The sequence below is a fragment of the Petaurus breviceps genome, unplaced genomic scaffold (assembly GCF_028583685.1).
Source record: "Petaurus breviceps papuanus isolate PSGF00001 unplaced genomic scaffold, PetGlider_PUasm1.0 175, whole genome shotgun sequence".
Lineage (NCBI taxonomy): Eukaryota > Metazoa > Chordata > Mammalia > Diprotodontia > Petauridae > Petaurus > Petaurus breviceps.
In genome coordinates, this window is record NW_027185764.1 from 50,463,850 (window position 1) to 50,483,143 (window position 19,294).

At 36.2% G+C, this 19,294-nt stretch overlaps 1 protein-coding gene across 6 annotated transcripts in view; it reads right to left on the reverse strand.

Moving 5' to 3' along the window:
* Positions 1-854: 854 nt before the first annotated feature.
* The window catches only part of SKIC3 (SKI3 subunit of superkiller complex), a 122,893-nt gene continuing 104,453 nt past the window's right edge, over positions 855-19,294 (reverse strand). For all 6 annotated transcript variants that reach the window (XM_069085129.1, XM_069085128.1, XM_069085124.1 and 3 more), the window contains 6 exons: positions 18,565-18,686; positions 14,977-15,135; positions 12,448-12,600; positions 9,070-9,200; positions 6,427-6,550; positions 855-2,305 (listed from right to left, as the gene is read on the reverse strand). In XM_069085129.1, the coding sequence (XP_068941230.1) occupies positions 2,216-2,305; positions 6,427-6,550; positions 9,070-9,200; positions 12,448-12,600; positions 14,977-15,135; positions 18,565-18,686 (779 nt within the window). In that variant the 3' untranslated portion in view covers positions 855-2,215. The remainder of the gene's footprint in view (positions 2,306-6,426; positions 6,551-9,069; positions 9,201-12,447; positions 12,601-14,976; positions 15,136-18,564; positions 18,687-19,294) is intronic.

A 19,294-nucleotide genomic window follows, 5' to 3' on the forward strand; every position in this document is an offset into this window, starting at 1 on the left:
TTGTGGGACTGTTTCTTCATCTGATAAAAGGAGGGGATTGAACTAGTTTAAAGCTTCACTTCAGCTCTAAATCATTTTACAGATTCTAAATATACCTTTTAATACAAGAGTGTTTTATCCTCCAGTGGAGGGTAATGATTTATATTTTAATAGATATTTATCCAACATCTAGACCATAACATGAACTGATGGGATCTTAGTATATTGAATCTATAATGTCCTTTGAGGATATTGAAGAAGTTCTTAAAGTCTTAAAGGGTTTAGAGGGCGGCTAGGTGGCGCTGTGAATAGAGCACCAGCCCTGGAGTCAGGAGGACCTGAGTTCAAATCCGGCCTCAAACACTTAACACAAAACTAGCAGTGAGGGGCGGCCAGGTAGCACAGCAAGTAAGAGCACCGGCTCCAGTGTTGAGAAGACCTGGAGATCGAATCCCGGGCTCAGACACTTAGCAACCACCCAGAAACACCTGGCCGTGTAACCTTGAGCAAGTTACTTAACCCCAATTGCTTAGGGGCGGCCAGGTGGCTCAGCGAGTAAGAGCACCGGCTCCATGGATCAAATCTGGGCTCAGATACTCAGCACCACACCCAGAAATAACTGGCCGTGTAACCTTGAGCAAATTACTTAACCCCGATTGCTTTAAAAAAAAAAAAAAAAACTAGCAGTGAGACCTTGGGCAAGTCACAACCCCAATTGCCCTACTTTCCCCCCTCCAAAAAACAAAAAGAAAAAAAAAGTTTTAAAGGGTTTAAATGAACTTGAATAGAGGAGAGTACCGAATTAAACTTTTCTGCATAAAGTAGAATTTTTTGGGTTAGCTCTAAATAGTTTTTACAATATAGTTGATATCACCTTTACTACTTTATCCTTCAATCTTTATTAATAATATAGCACTGTATACAAATTCACAATAAAAAGTTGCTCTTACTGAAGTACAATTTATAATTCAGAAATTCGACATTAATTCATAGCACTTCACATAAAATAATGTAAGCCTGTTGGCTTAGAAAATTACATCTATGGTACTGCCATATTTAGTACATGATTGGTAGAATTAAAGAGATAACTAAAATAAATGAAATGTCAGCAAACAGGTTAAAATCATCTTTTAAAAGCAAGAATATAAAGGAATAAGGAAACTGAATCACTTAAAACAAATTCTTTAAAAATGCAAAAATACTTTCCCCCAAAGTATAAAACCTAAACAAGTAAAAATAATTGAAGCATCTAATATTTCAAATTTCTAAATATGACACACTGAGATCACCTGTTCATGCTGCTAAAAAACAGGCCATGGTTTTATTTCATTTAAGTAAGAATACTTGCCATCACAAAGTCAAGAAAATGCCATGATTAATTAGATACTGCAAGAAGTCATGTTTCCTTCCCCACCCTAACGCTGACCCACCACACACACACACACACACACACACACACACACACACAGAAAACCTTCAAAAATTCTTTCAAATGAACGATTTAAAACGGCCACAGATCTAAGGATCACCAAATATATATATATGTATAAATACATACTAGCAATTTAAGTTTCACCTGCACCTTTACACTTATGCTTCTTACACAGAATCCGATGTGAATTGATAACAAAATAGTTTATATATTTATATTATTTAGTTTTTGTTTGGGGTTGTACTGAATTCTACTACCTATAAAAGCAAGTATTTGGGGAATGTTAGGGGATATCACATAAAAGCACATTACAACGAAACATCTGAATTGTGCTAATTTCTTAATGTCTTTGCATATTATTTAGAGGATGGTTATTAAGGCTTTATTGCAAGAAGTGTTCTGTACCACTGAAGACACAAAAACATCATCCATGCACTCTTCACAGTTGTTGCTGCTGCAGAACTAGACGGGCAGGTGTGTTTTCTTCTCACTGTAAACTTTTTTCTTGGATAGGAAAGATTGAGAATTTTCTGACAAAGTCAGGCTAGGGGTTTCTGAGAGATTCCACCTCAAGGTGGTATACTCTGTGTGTGTCTGTGTGTGTGTGTGTGTGTGTGTGTGTGTGTGTCTGTGTGTATTTGTCTAGTAGGCAGAGGCAATATGTATATAAATTGCTCTGGATTAAAAGTAGAACAGCAAGGGAGGTGGAGGGCCTCAGAATGTTACTTTTTGGGAGAAAGACTTGATTTATTCCTCAATTCCACTGACAACTTCCTTTAGTTCACTGACTATGAGCAATCCATGTCATTTTGATGATGATGATGACGACGACAATTTCTGATTCAGTTCTAGTGCTCTGGTGTCTCCATGGGCTTTGGCATTGTCTACAAGCATCTGTGATGAAAAACCAGAGAGACTGTTAGGAGGTCTTATACAGTGACAAAGTTCGCTATTTTCATAACTGGCAAACACTAGATATTTATAGGAAGGATATATCAGACTACACAAGAACGAGATCAGTAGGAAAGTTTAGTCATTCTGTTCAGCCAAAGAATGAGTTATTTTTAAAACGTACTAAGAGCAGACAGGGAAGCACATCACAGTCAAATGTTCATTCAATGAGGCTGCCTCCATTTGTTCTTTTCAGGTACAGACAGATCTCCCTTTCTATAAGTGGACCTCATCCCACAAACCTCTACTATTGTAATGTGAATCTGCCTGCAGCAATGGGGAAGGGAAGAAGGGAGGCAGGAATGGTTCAAGGATTTGTGGGGGCCAGGGCCAGTCACACAGGGGCCTGGTCTGAAGCAAGAGGAAGAACATGTGTGGGGCAGACACATGGGGGTGGACACAGACACAGGGGTGGATACGTGACGCTCAGTGGCCAGGGATAGACACACAGCACCCTAGTACAGATGCTGGAGTGGGGTAAAGGTCTTCTCTCTTGGTGCCAGAGGTCTCAAGCCAAGACCCCAAGCCTGTGGTGGCTATGGTGACAGTCTCACAGCTTTCAATTGGAGTGAATGGGCTTTTTAAGGGTTTTTTAAAGGAGAGGAGAGGTTAGAGTTCAAGGCCTGGAGTGCTGAGCGAAGGCAGAGGAGGAGAGAAAGTACAGTACTGTACAGAAAAGTTAACATAGGTGGAATGCAAGTTTTTTTTCAGAATTCTTTATATAAAGTCAAATTTGGGAAATATGTGTACATATATATGTGAATATATACATATATGTAATACATACATAAAGTCTGTAGAGCTAAAAAGTTTTACTTGGTTAGTTTTGTAATCAACACTAAGGTTTCCCTCCCTCTTTTCATTTTAGCTGATGGCCAATTTGTCTCTTAGATGTCAAAAATATGCCATACTATTAAAAAAAATTAATTGACTCAGTGTGTAAGGCTTTTTTTTTTTACCAAGTACTCCATATTTCCACATATTCTATAAAATGCAGAATACCCAACCTATTCTTCAACTTAATCAACTCCATGCTTTTCTCTGAAGAGATTAATTGCATGCTTATCATCAAAATTAAGTTTTTTGAAGGCAAATATTCTACCTAAACTTTAATTCTGTATTTCTCTAAGAACCAAAAATAATAGAGAACAGTCTGTACAAAGGCATGGAGGTGGGAAACAGTGCAAGTCTGGAGAATAGCAAACTAGTTTGGCTGGAAAATAGAGGGTATAAAAAGGAGGTAATGTGTAGTAAGTTTGGAAAACTAGGCTAGATTCGGACTGGGAAGGGCTTTAAATGTTAAGCTAGGGGATTGACATTTCACCCTAGAGACAATGAGGAGACACTGAAGGTCTTCAAGCAGTGGAGTGATGATCAGGTTTTCACTTTAGGAAAATTATTTTAGGAGCTCTGGAAAAGGTAGATTGAGAGGAGAAACTGCAAGCAGAGATTCCAATGAAGAGGCTACCACAGATCTCAAAATACAGTGGTGGCTGCTGGAGTAGAAAAAAGTGAACAGACTTTAAGGAATCTGTACATAAAGTGGGTGAAGGATGCCAGACCACAATATGTAGTGGGATAGACCAGTGAGTTAATCCATCAGTACACATAATTTGGGCAGGGATTGCAGACAACAGAATTAAGAATAAGAATTAAGGTAAGGTAAGGGGCAGCTAAGGTGGCGCAGTGAATGGAGCACAGGCCCTGGAATCAGGAGGACCTGAGTTCAAATCGGGCCTCAGATACTTAACACACAAAAAAACTAGCCATGTGACATTGGGCAAGTCACTTAACCCCAACTGCTCTCCAAAAAGCAAAAAAAAAAAAAGAATTAAGGTGGATTTAGATTTACCAAGGTTTGACAACTGGCTCTTTGGTGAGGGAAGTTGAGGGTCACAGCCTGAAGAACCTGGGTGACTAAAAGAACAGTGGCCCTCAACAGAAACAGGGATGTTTAGGAGAGTGGTATGGAGTATCAGTCTCATTCATGCTGTTTCACCTAATGTTTTTGGGAATTCATTTAGTAGTGTAGGCTTCTTGGGATGTCTGTTATGTCAAAACAAAATACATCAACTTTTTAAAAAAGCATTTAACATGTCTACACAGCCTTAAGGTCTCCTTTCCAACATAAACTTCACCATGAAAATGTTAAGCTCACATAAGACTACTGCATAGAGACAACACAGAATTTTGTTCAATGACCCTATAATTATAAACGTGAAATAAGCAATAAAACAGGAAGACCTATGATCTCCAAAGGAGGAAGCACATGTTAGAGAAGTTCTCTATAGAGGGTGAGGTCTTCCAGATGCTCCTGCTACAAATGACACTGCTCTTACTGCAGACTATTACACATGCAGAGAGATGCTACTTAATGAGAGTTTAGCCCAGGAATCCACACATAAAGTGGGTGAAGGATGCCAGACTGTGATATGCAGCAGGATAGAGTGAGGTAATCCTTCGGTTTATCAGTATCAGTTTGGACAGAGAGAGAAGACAATGAACCAAACCCAGAAAGAATTAGGAGGAAAAGAATGGCCTGGATTGTACTCAGAAAATTGCAGTGCTTTCGTCAATGACACCAAGTACTTCCTAAAACAAAAAGCTATTTTTTTTAAAAACACCAATATGCTTCCAGTGATTCTAAATGGCACTGAGTCATGGGACACCACAGTCTCTGAAGGATCAAAACTGCCAGTGACCCAAAGGAGTCAAAGAGACATAAAGAAGAGATATAATTTGCTGCAGTATATTAAGAATAATATTATGCAAAAGGTGATTTAAAAAAAGTAGTTTTTCCCACAACAGCTTATTTCAAATGCTAGCACTTGAATGAACTTTTAACTATTTTTGAACACAGTTAAAGCAGCCTCATTTTAGCATACATTAAAAAAAATCCTCTCATGCTATCTTTATTAGTGCATATCTTTCTTTGTATTGTGGTGGGAAAGCTCAATAAAAACTGACACACATCGTATCCTCTAACCATTTAAAATAGCTTAAAAAGTACTGACATCTTCATCTTCTCAAAAATAAAGTAAAAATAAGAAGAAACATAATTTTTCTCTAAATTCTGTGATAATCAATAAAAATATTAGATTCAATGTCATTTGAAAGACTTCCCTTTAAATGTATATTTTAAAAAATTTATTCCCCCCTTAAATCATGTGTGGAGGCTCAAACTTTATCAGGAATGTCCATGTCAGTGTCTATTACCATTTCCCTCTCTCAACGGTCCAGGCTAGTTTTTATTCCTCCTTTTTCTCCAATTTTTGAAACATCCCCTCCCCAATATACCCACTATCCAACCCCCACCTCCACACACATATTCTCTCTCTCTCTCTCATCACTGCTTAACAGCAGAGGCAAATAGGAATGAACTATGCTAAAAAAAAAAATACCAGGGGTGGCTAGTTGGCGCGGTGAATAGAGCACCAGCACTAGAGTCAAGAGGACCTGAGCTCAAATCTGGCCTCAGACACTTAACATGTACTAGCCATGTGACCTTGGGCAAGTCACTTAATCCCTACTGCCCTGTCTTCCCTGCTCCAAAAAGCAAAAAAAAAATAAAAAGAAATGGAATAGTATCAGAACAACAAATTCACTCTAACAAAAAAGTATTCTTCAGGGTAGCTACGTGGTGCAGTGAATAGAGCACCGGCCCTGGAGTCAGAAGGGCCTGAGTTCAAATCTGGCCTCAGACATGCAACACACACACACACACACACACACACATACACACACAAACTAGCCGTGTGACCTTGGGCAAGTCACTTAACCCCAACTGCCCTACCTTCCCCCCTCCAAAAAGCAAAACAAATAAAAAAAACCCAAACCCATTATTAGTCAGATGAAAATTTCTCATGATTCATGGCAAAATGGCAACTAGAAAGTGCAACTTGTGTCTGCTGTTTAAATACTCCTAAATCTTTAACAGATTCCACAGCAGATATTGTAATTTGCCAGCACTGCATGTGTATTTTTTTTAATAGGAGAATTACAAAATTTAATGCTAAAATCATTAAGCTAGAAATGAACTGCCTTGAAATAAATCAATTACTTACATCGATGAGTTCATAATCATCTTTGGCATACAAGTGTCTCAGCAGGTACCAGCGTGCAAATGATACCATGGATTTGGGATACCCAGGCTTATACACAACTCTCTCCAACAACCGCCGTGTCTCCCTAGGAAAAGAGAGTCAACATTTATAGCAACCTAAGCAGCACCAGCCATTTTATACATTACTCACCATAAAATTCCTAATTCTCTGATTTCTTTTGCAGACACAGTGCTTTAAAACTTAACAAATTTTTAATTCAAATCTTTCAAAATGAAGAAAACAGGGTATTAAGTCTGGCCACTTCAGAACCAAGAGAAAAGCAAAAAAGTTGCACAAGAGGTTAACAAGAAGGGTCTGACCCCCTACCAGACTCTCAACTCTTATTTGTTTTATCTAAACTTTGTTTCACCTCTGGAAACTAATACAATGCTCTACAGATAGTAAGGAGGTGCTTAATAAACATCGATATAATTTGACTGTGTTACACAATGTTGGTATTTCTGGGGAGAACACATGGAATATCTGAATAGGTTTTATGTTATAAATTCTGTTAAAACCAAGCTTTTTTTTTTTAACCTTTAATTAGTTTCTAATATCTAGGATCCCTAAATCATTACCATTCTTTTTCTGGGATCAGTTATTAAAAAATAGACTTTTTTTTGGTCTAATCTGAATAAAATATCCCTTTTTGTTGCTTACAAAGGAAAAAAAAAGAGTAACTACTTAGTAATTTAGTTTTTAGATATCCTTCAATAACTAGCCCTGAAATAGCTTTAAATTTTTGTTTTTTGCTTTTTTTTTTAAGTAACTGGGGTTAAGTAACTTGCTCAAGGTTACATGGCCAGTTTTTTTGTGTGGGTGTTAATTATCTGAGTCCAGAATCGATCCCAAGTCCTCCCGACTCCGGGGCTGGTGCTCTTACTCACTGCACCACCTAGCTGCCCCTCCTGGAATAGTTTTTAATAAATAAATGATTATATATTTCTTTACAAGGGGGAGGGGGTGCAAGTAAAATATTGAAGCTAGTAACATATTACTATCATAAGTTCCTCACTTAATTCCTATATAATTAGTCAAATGCTTAGAGGGGAGAGCATTCTATTTATTTGTCTAATATTTGACTAAAAATAGAGTGCAATGATTTAAAAGTTAGTCATCCACTCTCTTAAAGTTTCCACTTATCTAAACCCACTAAATGCTACTGCTATTTCTCTGAACTTCAGTCAAGGTCTCTTATCTGATCCAGCCTTGCAGATGAGGCAAGAATCCCTTTTATATCATCCCTGAAAGAGTTTGCCTCTGCTTGAAAAGTTCCAATGAGAGAAAGCTCAATAATTTTCAGTGCATTTATTCTATTCTGGGGAAGTTCTGTTAGAAAAAAAAAATCTTCACATTGAGCCAAAATCTCCCTCTCTACTACTCATGGTGCTTGCCTCTAAGTCTGCCTTCATGGCAAAGTTTTAAACTTAACCTGAGATGTGTTTGATCTTTCACATAAAGCCCTTCAAATGTTTAAATGGTATCCACCTGAAGATTTCCGTTTTCCAAGCTAGATGTGCCCCACTCTTTCAACTACCTCTCAAATGTCATGGTTTCCAGACCACAAGTTAGTATCACAATGCCTTGCTTAAAAGAAGAGGTTATGAATTGAACACAATACTCCCAATATTGTCTAACTATTGCAGAGTAAATAAGAATTATAATCTTCCTTAATCTAGGTACAATAATTCTCTATTAATACTGCCTAAGGTTGCATTAGAGAGCAAGACTTGACCTTGGAGTGAGAAATACTTGGGTTCTGCCTCTTAACACATATGACTTTGTGATCAAGGGCAGATTACAATCTTTCAGTGCCCCAGGTAACTGTACAAGACTATAAATTACAGATGAGTGGCTGATAAGCACCAATGGAGAATTTCCATAGAAGGAGTATTCTATATCTCAGAAATCAAAGATCTAGACCCTCACTCTTACCTCCTAGTAGACTACATTAGCTTTTTTTTAAAAACAGTTACATTATACCACTGGCCTGCAGCCAACTAAATACACCTTGGTTTTTCTTCCTCTCCACATTAACTATTGTCAAACCAGGTCTCCCCATCCTACATGGTATATCCCAAAGAACATCAGAACTTTACATTTGTCCTAATTGATTTTGTTGCTTGTGGCCCACCACCCCAACTTGTAAAAGATCTTTTGGAACTTTTTTTTTCTTTTTCGAGGGGGAAAGGTAGGGTAATTGGGGTTAAGTGACTTGCCCAAGGTCACATGGCCAGTTTTTTGTGTTATGTTTCTGAGGCTGGATTTGAACTCAGGTCCTCCTGACTCCAGGGCTGGCTCCACTCACCACGCCACCTAGCCACCCCGATCTTTTGGAACTCTTGATTCACTCACCTAACATACTGGGTGGAATTCTATACCCTGAAAATTTGGCAAATATGCCTTTTAGGCCTTCACCCAAAATGAATTACAGAAACATTGACCAGGACAGGCTATAGAGTGAGACTCATGGAATGTAATTAGAGGCATTTTTTCTGGCTGACAACAATCCGTATATATGTTTATGTAGGTGATGATCAGAAAGGTGGCACAGAAGAATGTTAAATGGCAAAAGCAGCTGTAGAGTATAACTTGATGATATACCTTGCTCCCATTTTGCGGTGAAATTGTAACAGAGCTTGCAACAGAAGAGCCAGTGGGCAAAAGCAAAGTTTCAGTGCTTCAGCTGTAGCTTCCTGAACTAAAGATGGCCAGTGATCATTTGAAACATCAGCCTATGAAAATGTAAAAGAAAGGAAAAGATGTCATTTGAGTTGTATCAGGTGTACTAAAATCAAGTATGACAAGAAAATGTACCATTATTCCATTTGGATTTCAGAAGTGTCTATAATTTGGATAACCTTTCTTCAAAAGGTTAAGTTAAAACTTAACTAGTCTCGTTTTTAAAACTACACAACATGAACTAATGCTGAGTGAAGTGAGCAGAACCAAGAGAACACTGTCCAGAGTAACAGCAACGTTGTGCGATGATCAACTATGATAGACTTCGAGCTTCTCAGCAATTCAATGATCCAAGACAATTCCAAAAGACTCATGATGAAAAATGCCATCCACCTCCAGAGAAAGAACTAAAATCCACCTCTGACTGCAGATCAAAAGCATACTATTTTTACTTTTTTTCCTTTCATGGTTTTTCCCTTTTGTTCTGTTTCTTCTTTCACAACATGACTAATGTGGAAATATGTTTAACATGAATACACATGTATAACCTATATCAGATTGCATGCTGTCTTAGGGAGGGGTGAAGGGAGAAAAATTTGGAACTCAAAATCTTATAAAAAAATAAATGATTGAAAACTATCTTTAAATGCAACTGGAAAAAAATCATTCCCATTATCAACTGGTAGATTTTGTCAAAGAAAAGGATGGAGTTACAAACCACATTTTTAGCCAGTCCTCTCAGCATGAAAATGATGCCAAGTTATTTATTAATAAAGAAATTGTGTACCTATATGTTTACAGGGTTTTTTCCTTTTTAGAAGAAAATCACTAAGCAAGAGGCATTAATCAAGATTTTGCTTTCTAGGGAAAAAGTCCTACACAGAGGTGCCTATGTCTGTGCACATCTCACCAGAAAATACATACTTTAGTGCTGCTATATTATTTAATGCCTCAGGAAGAAGTATCCGATTCCAAATAGAAACAATAAATTAGAAAATGATGGCTATTACCTTGAAATAAGTTTTTTAAAAAGTCTTAGAAAATCATTCATAATATACCTGAATCTGTGGTCAAGATTCTAAGAATGTTGATTTCTGAGTATTTTAATGGAATAGAAATAACACTGGTTTCAAACATAAAGTTGCAATCAAAATTAAAATGGAAACTAAACCAATAAAACCCAGATACAGTTCATTCATTAGTAATCTGGGCAATAATTTAAGAGGAAACTATCTAATTAAACTACAAGTAGGAAATGAAGGGAGGTCACGGAGAGTTTGCTCTAAAGATGGGGTAAATAATACATTCCAAAACATCTAGTAAAAAAAGCAGGATTGGGTTAATACTGTTAAAATTACACTTAAATAGGGAAGCTTTCAAGAATCAAACACCCTGTTTTAATCACTAAGAAATTAATAGTAAATATCTGTTTAGTGGGTTCTGGCATTTTTGTATGCCACTGTGCTAGAACAGGAGTCAGCAAGACCTAGGTTTGAATCTCACTTCTGATGTGCCCCAGCTGTGTGACCACGTACAGGTCATTCAGTTTCTATAAGCCTGTTCTTCAGGTGTATAATTGGGAATGTTATTATCCATGCCCCTTCCCTCGATTGAGTGTGAGGTTTGAATGAGATAATGAATGTAAAAGCATGTTACACATTCTAAAAATGCTCTGCAATTGTCAACTATTATATTCTATCTGAAGAATCATCATAAAGTACTTTGTAATATCAATAAAAAGAATCTAAGTGATTTTTACTATATTATCATATACAATATAGGACACCAGCCTCATACTGGCCTGCAGTATATAGATGAATTCTATAAAAATTTGCAAAATAAAGACAAACTGTTTACCATGAAACTATTAATTTTTATCAATACTATAGGATATTTATTTATATAACATTTTATATACATACAAGCATTTCTCAAACACTATATGCCAGGCATTATGCTAAGTGCTTTACAAATATGTGTACCTAGATATTTACAGTCTTTTTCCTTTAGAAGAAAATCACTAATCAAGAGGCATTAATCAAGCTTCAATTTTCTAGGAGAAAAGTCAACATGTGTATCTACGTATTATTATTATTATTATTATTATTATTATTATCATAATTTACAACTGAGAAAACTGAGGCAAATAGAGTTTAAGTGACTTGCCAAGGGTCACACAGCTATTAAATGTCTGAGGCCAGAACGGAACCCATGTCTTCCTAACACAATGCCAGGGGCTCTATCCACTGTGCCACTTAGGCCTTAGTGTCTTATTCTGATACCAGATGGTAAACTCTATGAGGGCAAGGGCAGTGTTTTACCTAAATTTTTAATTCCCCCAGTACCTGGCACAGGACCTAGCACAACAGAGAACTTTGTTTACTGAATAAAAACAGGCTATCATAAGGCCCCTACTTGAAGCCCTTGTGGCTGTAAAGAATTAGACATAGCTATATTTTTCTGACGATCTCTGAGCATCTAAGGTCATGTCCAAGTCTTTAGGCATCAGCGTGTAAAGGTGACCCTTTCGTGGAGGGAAATGTCACTTAGATCTATTTCTAACAACCCACTGGCACTGACAAGATTAAATTATTAGGAAAACGCATAGCTAAGAGAAGGGTCCATGGTATAATACAAAGGGCACTTAACTGGGAGTCAAGAAACATGGTTCTGGCCCAGCTCTGCCACTAACTTTGCTGTGTGAACCTGGATACCTCATCTTACCCTCTGTACCTCACTGTCCTTATCTAGAAAATGAAGGCAGTGAGAGAAGATCCTTAAGTCCCCTCCTAGTACTAACATCATAGGGGGAGTGACAAATTACCAACGCATTCCGAGCAAAAATGGCAATCTGAAATATTAATGTCTACTTTTGATTACTTCTTAACACACACCATCCCCACAAAATATAAGTTGTTGGGTTGTTTTTTGTTTTTTGTTTTTTTTGGCTGAAGTTCAGTTAAACGGTTACAAAACAAAATTATGGCCTTTAATTTTCTCCCACTGAACTCTTCTCCCTGCTCATGTAGTTAACAAGTCTAAAATGACATAAAGTTTAAAAGGAAACCAAAACTGAGAGAGAATAATATAGGAACTTTGCAAATGTAACTATGTTGAAAGGCTATCATCAATTTAATCTAACAATCCAATCCATGCAATAAACATATATTATGTGAAAGACTTGTAAGTGCTAGAGATAAAAAAGACAAAATGGAAAAATAGTCCTTGCCATCAAGAAGCTTGTGTACTATTGGGAAATGGAATCAATTGTTCATTACAACAATTACAAGAAGATCTTACCCTGCAGACTTCCAGGGCAAGTAATGCCAGTCTCAGTAAACTTGAGAGTTTTCCATTCCAATTACCCTGCTGGGATGCCACCTGGAGACTCTTTCTGTAGCACATCTCTGCAGCACCCATCATTCCCTGTGACTGATATACCTGTGCTAACCACTAGAGGAAAGGGAGAGACCAGGAAGTTTTAGTTACTTATACCAATCAAATATCAGTATGTTACCATTTTTGGTATTAAATTTAATGAGAAATTTGGTTCCCCACCCTCAATAATTTCATTACACCTTTGGAGTAGATTCAGTTTTTATTAAGTTATAGATTATAGTGATATTGAAACCACAACACAGGCCTAGAGAGTGGCAGATTCTTTACACAGTCCTGCAAATCCATATCTCACTTGAACCATCCTTATTCTGATGCCTGGGAGGGTGAAGATGGGGAGGGATCTTCTGAAATTTTAAGTCAGCCATAAAGAAAACAAGGAGAGTTCATCTACTGCAGTATCTGATCCTCTATTATAACACACTAACAAAACTTCTTGTGAGCATCACACTCTCTATATAGAATTAAAGTATACTAAACCATATAGCATTTTTCAAGCAATTATATCAAAAAGAGCCAATTAAATTTAACTTTAAATAATACAATGCTTAACACTTTTCAGTGATTCTGACTATGAAGAAAGCAGGTTAAAGATTGGAATGAAAGTGTAAAATATCTGTAAACAAACATAAACATCTATGTCAAAATTTCCTTTAAATTTTCCTGATGTTTGGGGAAAAAAAAAGGACAAATAATAATTACATATATTACTTTCTTTCAGTTAAATTAACTACAACACTACAAAGTTTTAGGTAAGTTCAGTTCAGTCCTACGTAACAATGAAAATGTAGTGAAATACAGTGTGATAGTGAAATGTACTATATATATAATAATAACGTAGCAATAATTGATGTTCATATAGCACTTTAAAGTCTACAAAGAGCCTTAAACATATTAGATCTTCATAAAAATCCTGGATTATTATACATTTTCCCTATGTTAGGCAACAAGAGTTATCTCAAAATGGAAATAACTTTAACTGGTTTGAGCATCAGCCTAGGAGATACCTTTAAAGGTACTAATCACCCAGTAAGATAAACCACCTAAACTTATATAGTTGCTGCAAGAGAGCTAAGCATCTCTAAAGAAGGCATTATGAGTACTTTTGCTATTAATAACTGAATACTTTTAAAGTGCTTACAATGAGCTCAGCCTAGATTTAAACTAGAGGACGAGAACAGATTGGACTGCCTTCAAGAACCTACAAGGTTCTTTAGTGACCCCAAACTTTTTCCAGAAATAAAGACCTTTCTTTTCAATGTTATAATTCTATTAGTGTTATCATACGGCTGATATATGGAACACAATAGTCTCCAAAAAACTGAAAATGAGTATCACACATAAGGCAAGAGAGAGGTACAATAGCTAAACGATGAAGTTTGAAGAAGACAGAATAAAAAGATGTCATTAGCATAATTAAAAAAGAAGACAAGCTGATCCTGTGGCAAGGGTGAGAGATAATAGCTGGATAAACAGTCCAAATGCTCTTCTGATATCATTATAAAGTCAAAAGTCTCTTGAACTGACTTTCCCTGTAGAATTTTAGTTCATTGGATCCTACCTCAAATTCCTCTGAGTCTTTTGAAGAGTGTTCCTCTCTAAATCTAGGGTTCACTTTAGACTATGTTTAACTTTATCACAAATTTTAAGATGGAATGGGTCACTTGCCCCATAACTACCAGATCACACCTCTATGCCAGAGTAGTAACCCATTTCCACAACTCTTCTTGTAATTCCTCTCTTGTTCTATACCATAGATAATGAACTCCAATGGCAAAAATGTGTCTATTTCTGACTTTACTGATCTTCGCCCAAATTTTTTTTACCATGGTTTTCTTTCCTCCCACTCTTAGATTTCCCTAAACATTTTTTTTGTCTGAAATTAAGAATTAACTGATACTTCTACTTCTTCAGTTGTTTTTATGACTTTTAGAAACTGAAGATTGCCATAGGAATCTGTAGGGCTCTGAATGGGTATAGCTTATTCAAAAGTAACAGCAGAGTTAAAAAGTAACATGGCATTGCACTGTCTATTGGGAAGATATACTTACATAAGCAGTACATTCTCTAGGGGAATAACTCGTTAAAAAATGACCAAGTTTTAGAGAATCACAGAACATAAAACATCTGACCTACAAGATGTCAAGGATCACCAAATCTAACCCTTTAGTTATACAGAAAAACAAAAAAACAGGCCCAGAGAAGCAAAGTTGTCATACAGCCAGTTAGTGACAGAGCTAGAATGAGAATGCAATTCTCTCATCTTCTGACTACAATTTTTCTTCTTTATTTAGCTATTCAGACCATACAACAAATTTAAGGGACTTGCCCAAGACCAAGTTGATTAAGAAATGCAATAGCCCTTCAATTCTACCACTCATTCAGATATTCTAAGCTGCCTAATTAGAGCCAGAAAAAGAGAAAACACTTTACCTGCCAAGCTGAAGAAGATGCTGAATTGGACATAACTGCTTTTTGCAGCTCTTCCAGGACAGCATCTGGAAGACGTTTCTGTGCCTGCAGCAGAGGCTTACACTGAATCTGCCTTAAGAGCAGGAAAACAGCTGGTTGGTCATGGCTACTTTTTAAATGCTAAAGAAGAAAAAAGAAATTAATCAAAACAAAATCAGAAGGACACTGAAGAACTTCTTAAATTCCAAATGCAAAAAAATCATTAAGCTACTTTCCCAAGTGGGGAAAAAACTCTGAAAGAATATAGTTTGGTCACTAAAATAATGAAAGTATATTCATTCTTTAAAAGCAAGTCATTAACATTTGCTATACTAAGGTTAATACAGAAACTTGAAATATAATACAGACAAAATACAGAATATAATAACTCTTATTTGCTAGTCAAATCGATGTATAATTCTTTTTTTAACCAGTCACCCCGAAATATAAATTCTAACCTCAACTATTAATTACATATTTCATGTATGAAGATGACATAAATGACACAGACATCAACTTTACTACCAACAGTGGAAATGGATTTGTATTGACTTGTTTAATTTTCCTTGTAAAAGCACATATGGATGGCCTCCAGCTTATAAATGCCTGACATGAAGTCTATGTATTAAAAAAGCCTGCATCTCATTCTTCCAGTTCTGGAAGAAAGGAGAAAAAAAAACAACGGAAAAATTAGGAAGAGAAAAACAAAAAAGCCTTGAAGCATTTAGAAAATCTGTTTTTCAGATTCAGAATTGTAAGGAGAAAAGAAATTGTGAGAGGAAAAAAATACTATTTAACCCGACTCCGAAATAGGGCCTGGTCTACATAAATTGTTCCTGTCCTAAAATATCTTTCTACAAACAATCTAAAACTTTTCACTTTTTTGTTCCACTGTCTGAAATACCACCAAAATAAAGAGACTTTATGGGGTCATTTTAAATAATACAAGCACTGCTAGGAGAATAAGAAAGTGCCACCAGTCAGTGTGAATTAGTTCAGCTAGGAGCTTAAATATTAAAAGAGGGAAAGATGTTGGTCTTTTTAATGGTCTATGTAAGTAAATAATAATAATAATAATAACAATAACAATAGCTGACATTTATGTGATGTTTTGGGGTTTAGAAAGTCTTTATATATTATGTTTGATTTGATATCAATAAAAACCTTGTTAAGTTGGACTACATTACTTATGCATATTTAACCAACAAGAAAATTAGGGAGTTAAAGTGATTTATCCCTTACTGGACAGCTAATGAAGATCAGAGGCATAATTAAAACCCAGGGCTCACCTCCACTAAGTGTCCTTTGATAACTTTGATAATAGATAACTTTGGGAACAAAGGTGTATAGGAGGGATGATTCTGTATTATCAATTGAGTAGGATGCTGCACAGAAGGCTTAAAGCAGCACGGAACGTCAATGAACAAGAAAGGGTCAGCATTAAAGACAAAAACCATCCAATTTAAAAATTTTGTCTGTGTCAACCCAGGAAAAGTGGAATCCATTCCTTGTCTTTACCTTCCTCTTTCTCCTCTTTATACCACAGAGACCCTTCCTCCTACCACCCATAAATATGGAAGAATAGTTACTACTATACTTCAGCTGGTAGGTATAGAAGCTTTGGTAGATTTGGGAACCTATCAACCATTTATAATACTGCTTTTATGGGAAAAAAAAAGTTTTAAGTTCCAACAATCAACTAATACATGAACTTTAGGAATATCAGGTTAACCAAGTCTAGCTGATGATCATATTAAATCTGAGTAAAGATAATTAACTTATATGGGTTTCAAACCTATAATCTTCTTCTCAGTTTTGATTTTAAGCCATTAACATCAAAATATAAAAATTTAACTTGTAAACTGAAAATAGTTAAGGAACAATTCTGGTTAGGAAAAAAAAATATCCCATTCTTACTGAGGAACTGACAATTACAAAAACGTCAGGTAATCCTGAAAATTTTTTGTAATTTTCAATCTCTATACTTAAGTACTATTAAATATTGTTCCTTCACTTTTATAACACAATTAAATTTGATTTAGTCTGACACTTTGATTTATGACCTCAGCTAAGATCTAGAAAATAAACTAATTAGTCAGGAGGTAAACATCTTAACTAATCATAAAAGGAAAAAGCTAACACAAAATCACCATACCCTAATGGAACATACTATATCATCAAATTATTTTTCTATAAGCAGGGATTTTTCCCTTCCCATCAAAAGGGAGATTCAGAGTTATTAATATCCCTTAGGTGGCAAGAGATATAAAAATAATACATTTTCTTCATCTTCTTACACTTCTTCTCATTCTAACATGAGATTTTAAGATTCTAATAATAAGAACATATCAATTATCTTTTTTTCAGAGTCCAAGTCTCATGGTAGACCAAAAAGAAATAGTATAAGAAAAGAGAAAAGTGAGAATAAATGTAACATACTAGAGAGAAGGGTGAACCTGGAATAAGGAAATCCTGGGTTCAAACTCCACCTCTGTCATTCACTAGCTATGGTGACCATGGACAAATTACCTAACTTCTCTAACCCTTAAGCAACTCTCTAAATTATAAAACTTATTTATGAAGTTACAGATGGGCTTTAATCTGCATTGGTGGAAGGAGTTCCTATGCTGATGAAATCACAGATCACTGATGGCAATGTAATTAGTAAAGCTTTGGTAAAATTCTACCAGCCTGGAAGTGCTTTGTACACAGTCCTGGTTGTATTGTGTGTCTGTGCCTCAGGCTGTGGGATCTAGATAGTGTGGAAAAGCTCTGATTGCTGGCTGGATACCAAGGAATTCATTTTGTGGCTACAGAAATTCCAAAGTGATTGATTATTAGGAAGAGTTGCAATCTGTGTTGGACATGGGAGTACCCAGATCACTTAACCCATCTATAAGAATTAAGTATTAGGAGCGGCTAGATGGTGCAGTGAATAGAGCACCAGCCCTGGAGTCAGAAGAACCTGAGTTCAAATCCGGCCTATGACACTTAACACTTACTAGCCGTGTGACCTTGGGCAAGTCACTTAACCCCAATTGCCCTGCCCTTCCCCCTCCAAAAAGCAAAATTTTAAAAAATTAAGTATCAATGACTGGGTAGAAGTATGAAAGGCATAAAGTAAAAAGGCTAAAGTCTCTACAAACAGAACCTACCTAACATTACAATGACTTCAAAAAATCCTTTTTCATACTCAACAGCTTAAGCAACTTTCTGAAAGTCTTTAGGTGCTATCTCAACTAAAAAGGAAGGGGCTAAGATCACAAAAAAATCCCTTAACATATTGCAAGTGGCCTAGTTTGGGGAAGCCATCAAAAATAAAAATATTGCCTTGTTCACAGCGCTAAGGAGATACTAGTGAGACCTCCCCCTTCTTAATGGCAGAGTACACCTGATTTCAAAATGTTTTCCAAATGGTATCATGACCCCCCAGTGCAGTGTTCTTACCACTGTACCATATTTCCTCCATTAAGATTTTATTCTAAAAGTAAGAAGCAGTAATTATAGAGTGTGCTCTTCTCCAAGTACTTTAGGTATTGAGAAGTCATTTCATTTTAGCCTATCAAGTACCTTTGTGCAGAGGGTCTCAGCTTCTGAAATTTTCCCTTTTTCTATCAAACTGGTGAGAGCTTGACAAAGAGACCACTTTTCAATAGTCTGACCGTAGTTTTCAGGAAGGTCTTTTTCTTTGACTGTAAATAAAAACAAGTTTATTTTTCTTTTCAATTTTAACTTATGCTTATATAAAATTAATCAGCTGCTAAAGCTTGTCCAATATTATCATTATGGAAATGTAATAGAGAAGAAAATTTTCTGTCCCATGAATGAGAACCCTTACAGTTAAAGCTGAGGGAGTCAAAGGTTTGGGGATCCTATACGTGGTTGGAAGGCAAGCTTAATACAGACCTTAATATAAAACAAAGCCATGCTCAGTAATTCTCACCTAAGATACATGGATGCCCTTCTGTTTGGATAACTAATTCAGGAAATGATTGCACAAGTGACTGAATCCAGACTAATTCTATGGCCACCCTTGCAGACAAATCAAAAACATAATTTCATGGGGTGCTTATGTTTAGTCTCTAATTTCTAGCACCCTAGAAAGTTAAAGAATAAACAGATGATAAATACTATCATGGAGGCCCCCTGGGAAAAAAGTAAGTATAAGTAACATCTTATACTTAAATTACCATAAGCTTGAAAAAGGCCTGTGTCATCAAAGTCTCAAATATACACACAAATTTACATAATACTTGACAGATAATGATTTGAGGTCAATCTTATGCTATCTATGCCTTTT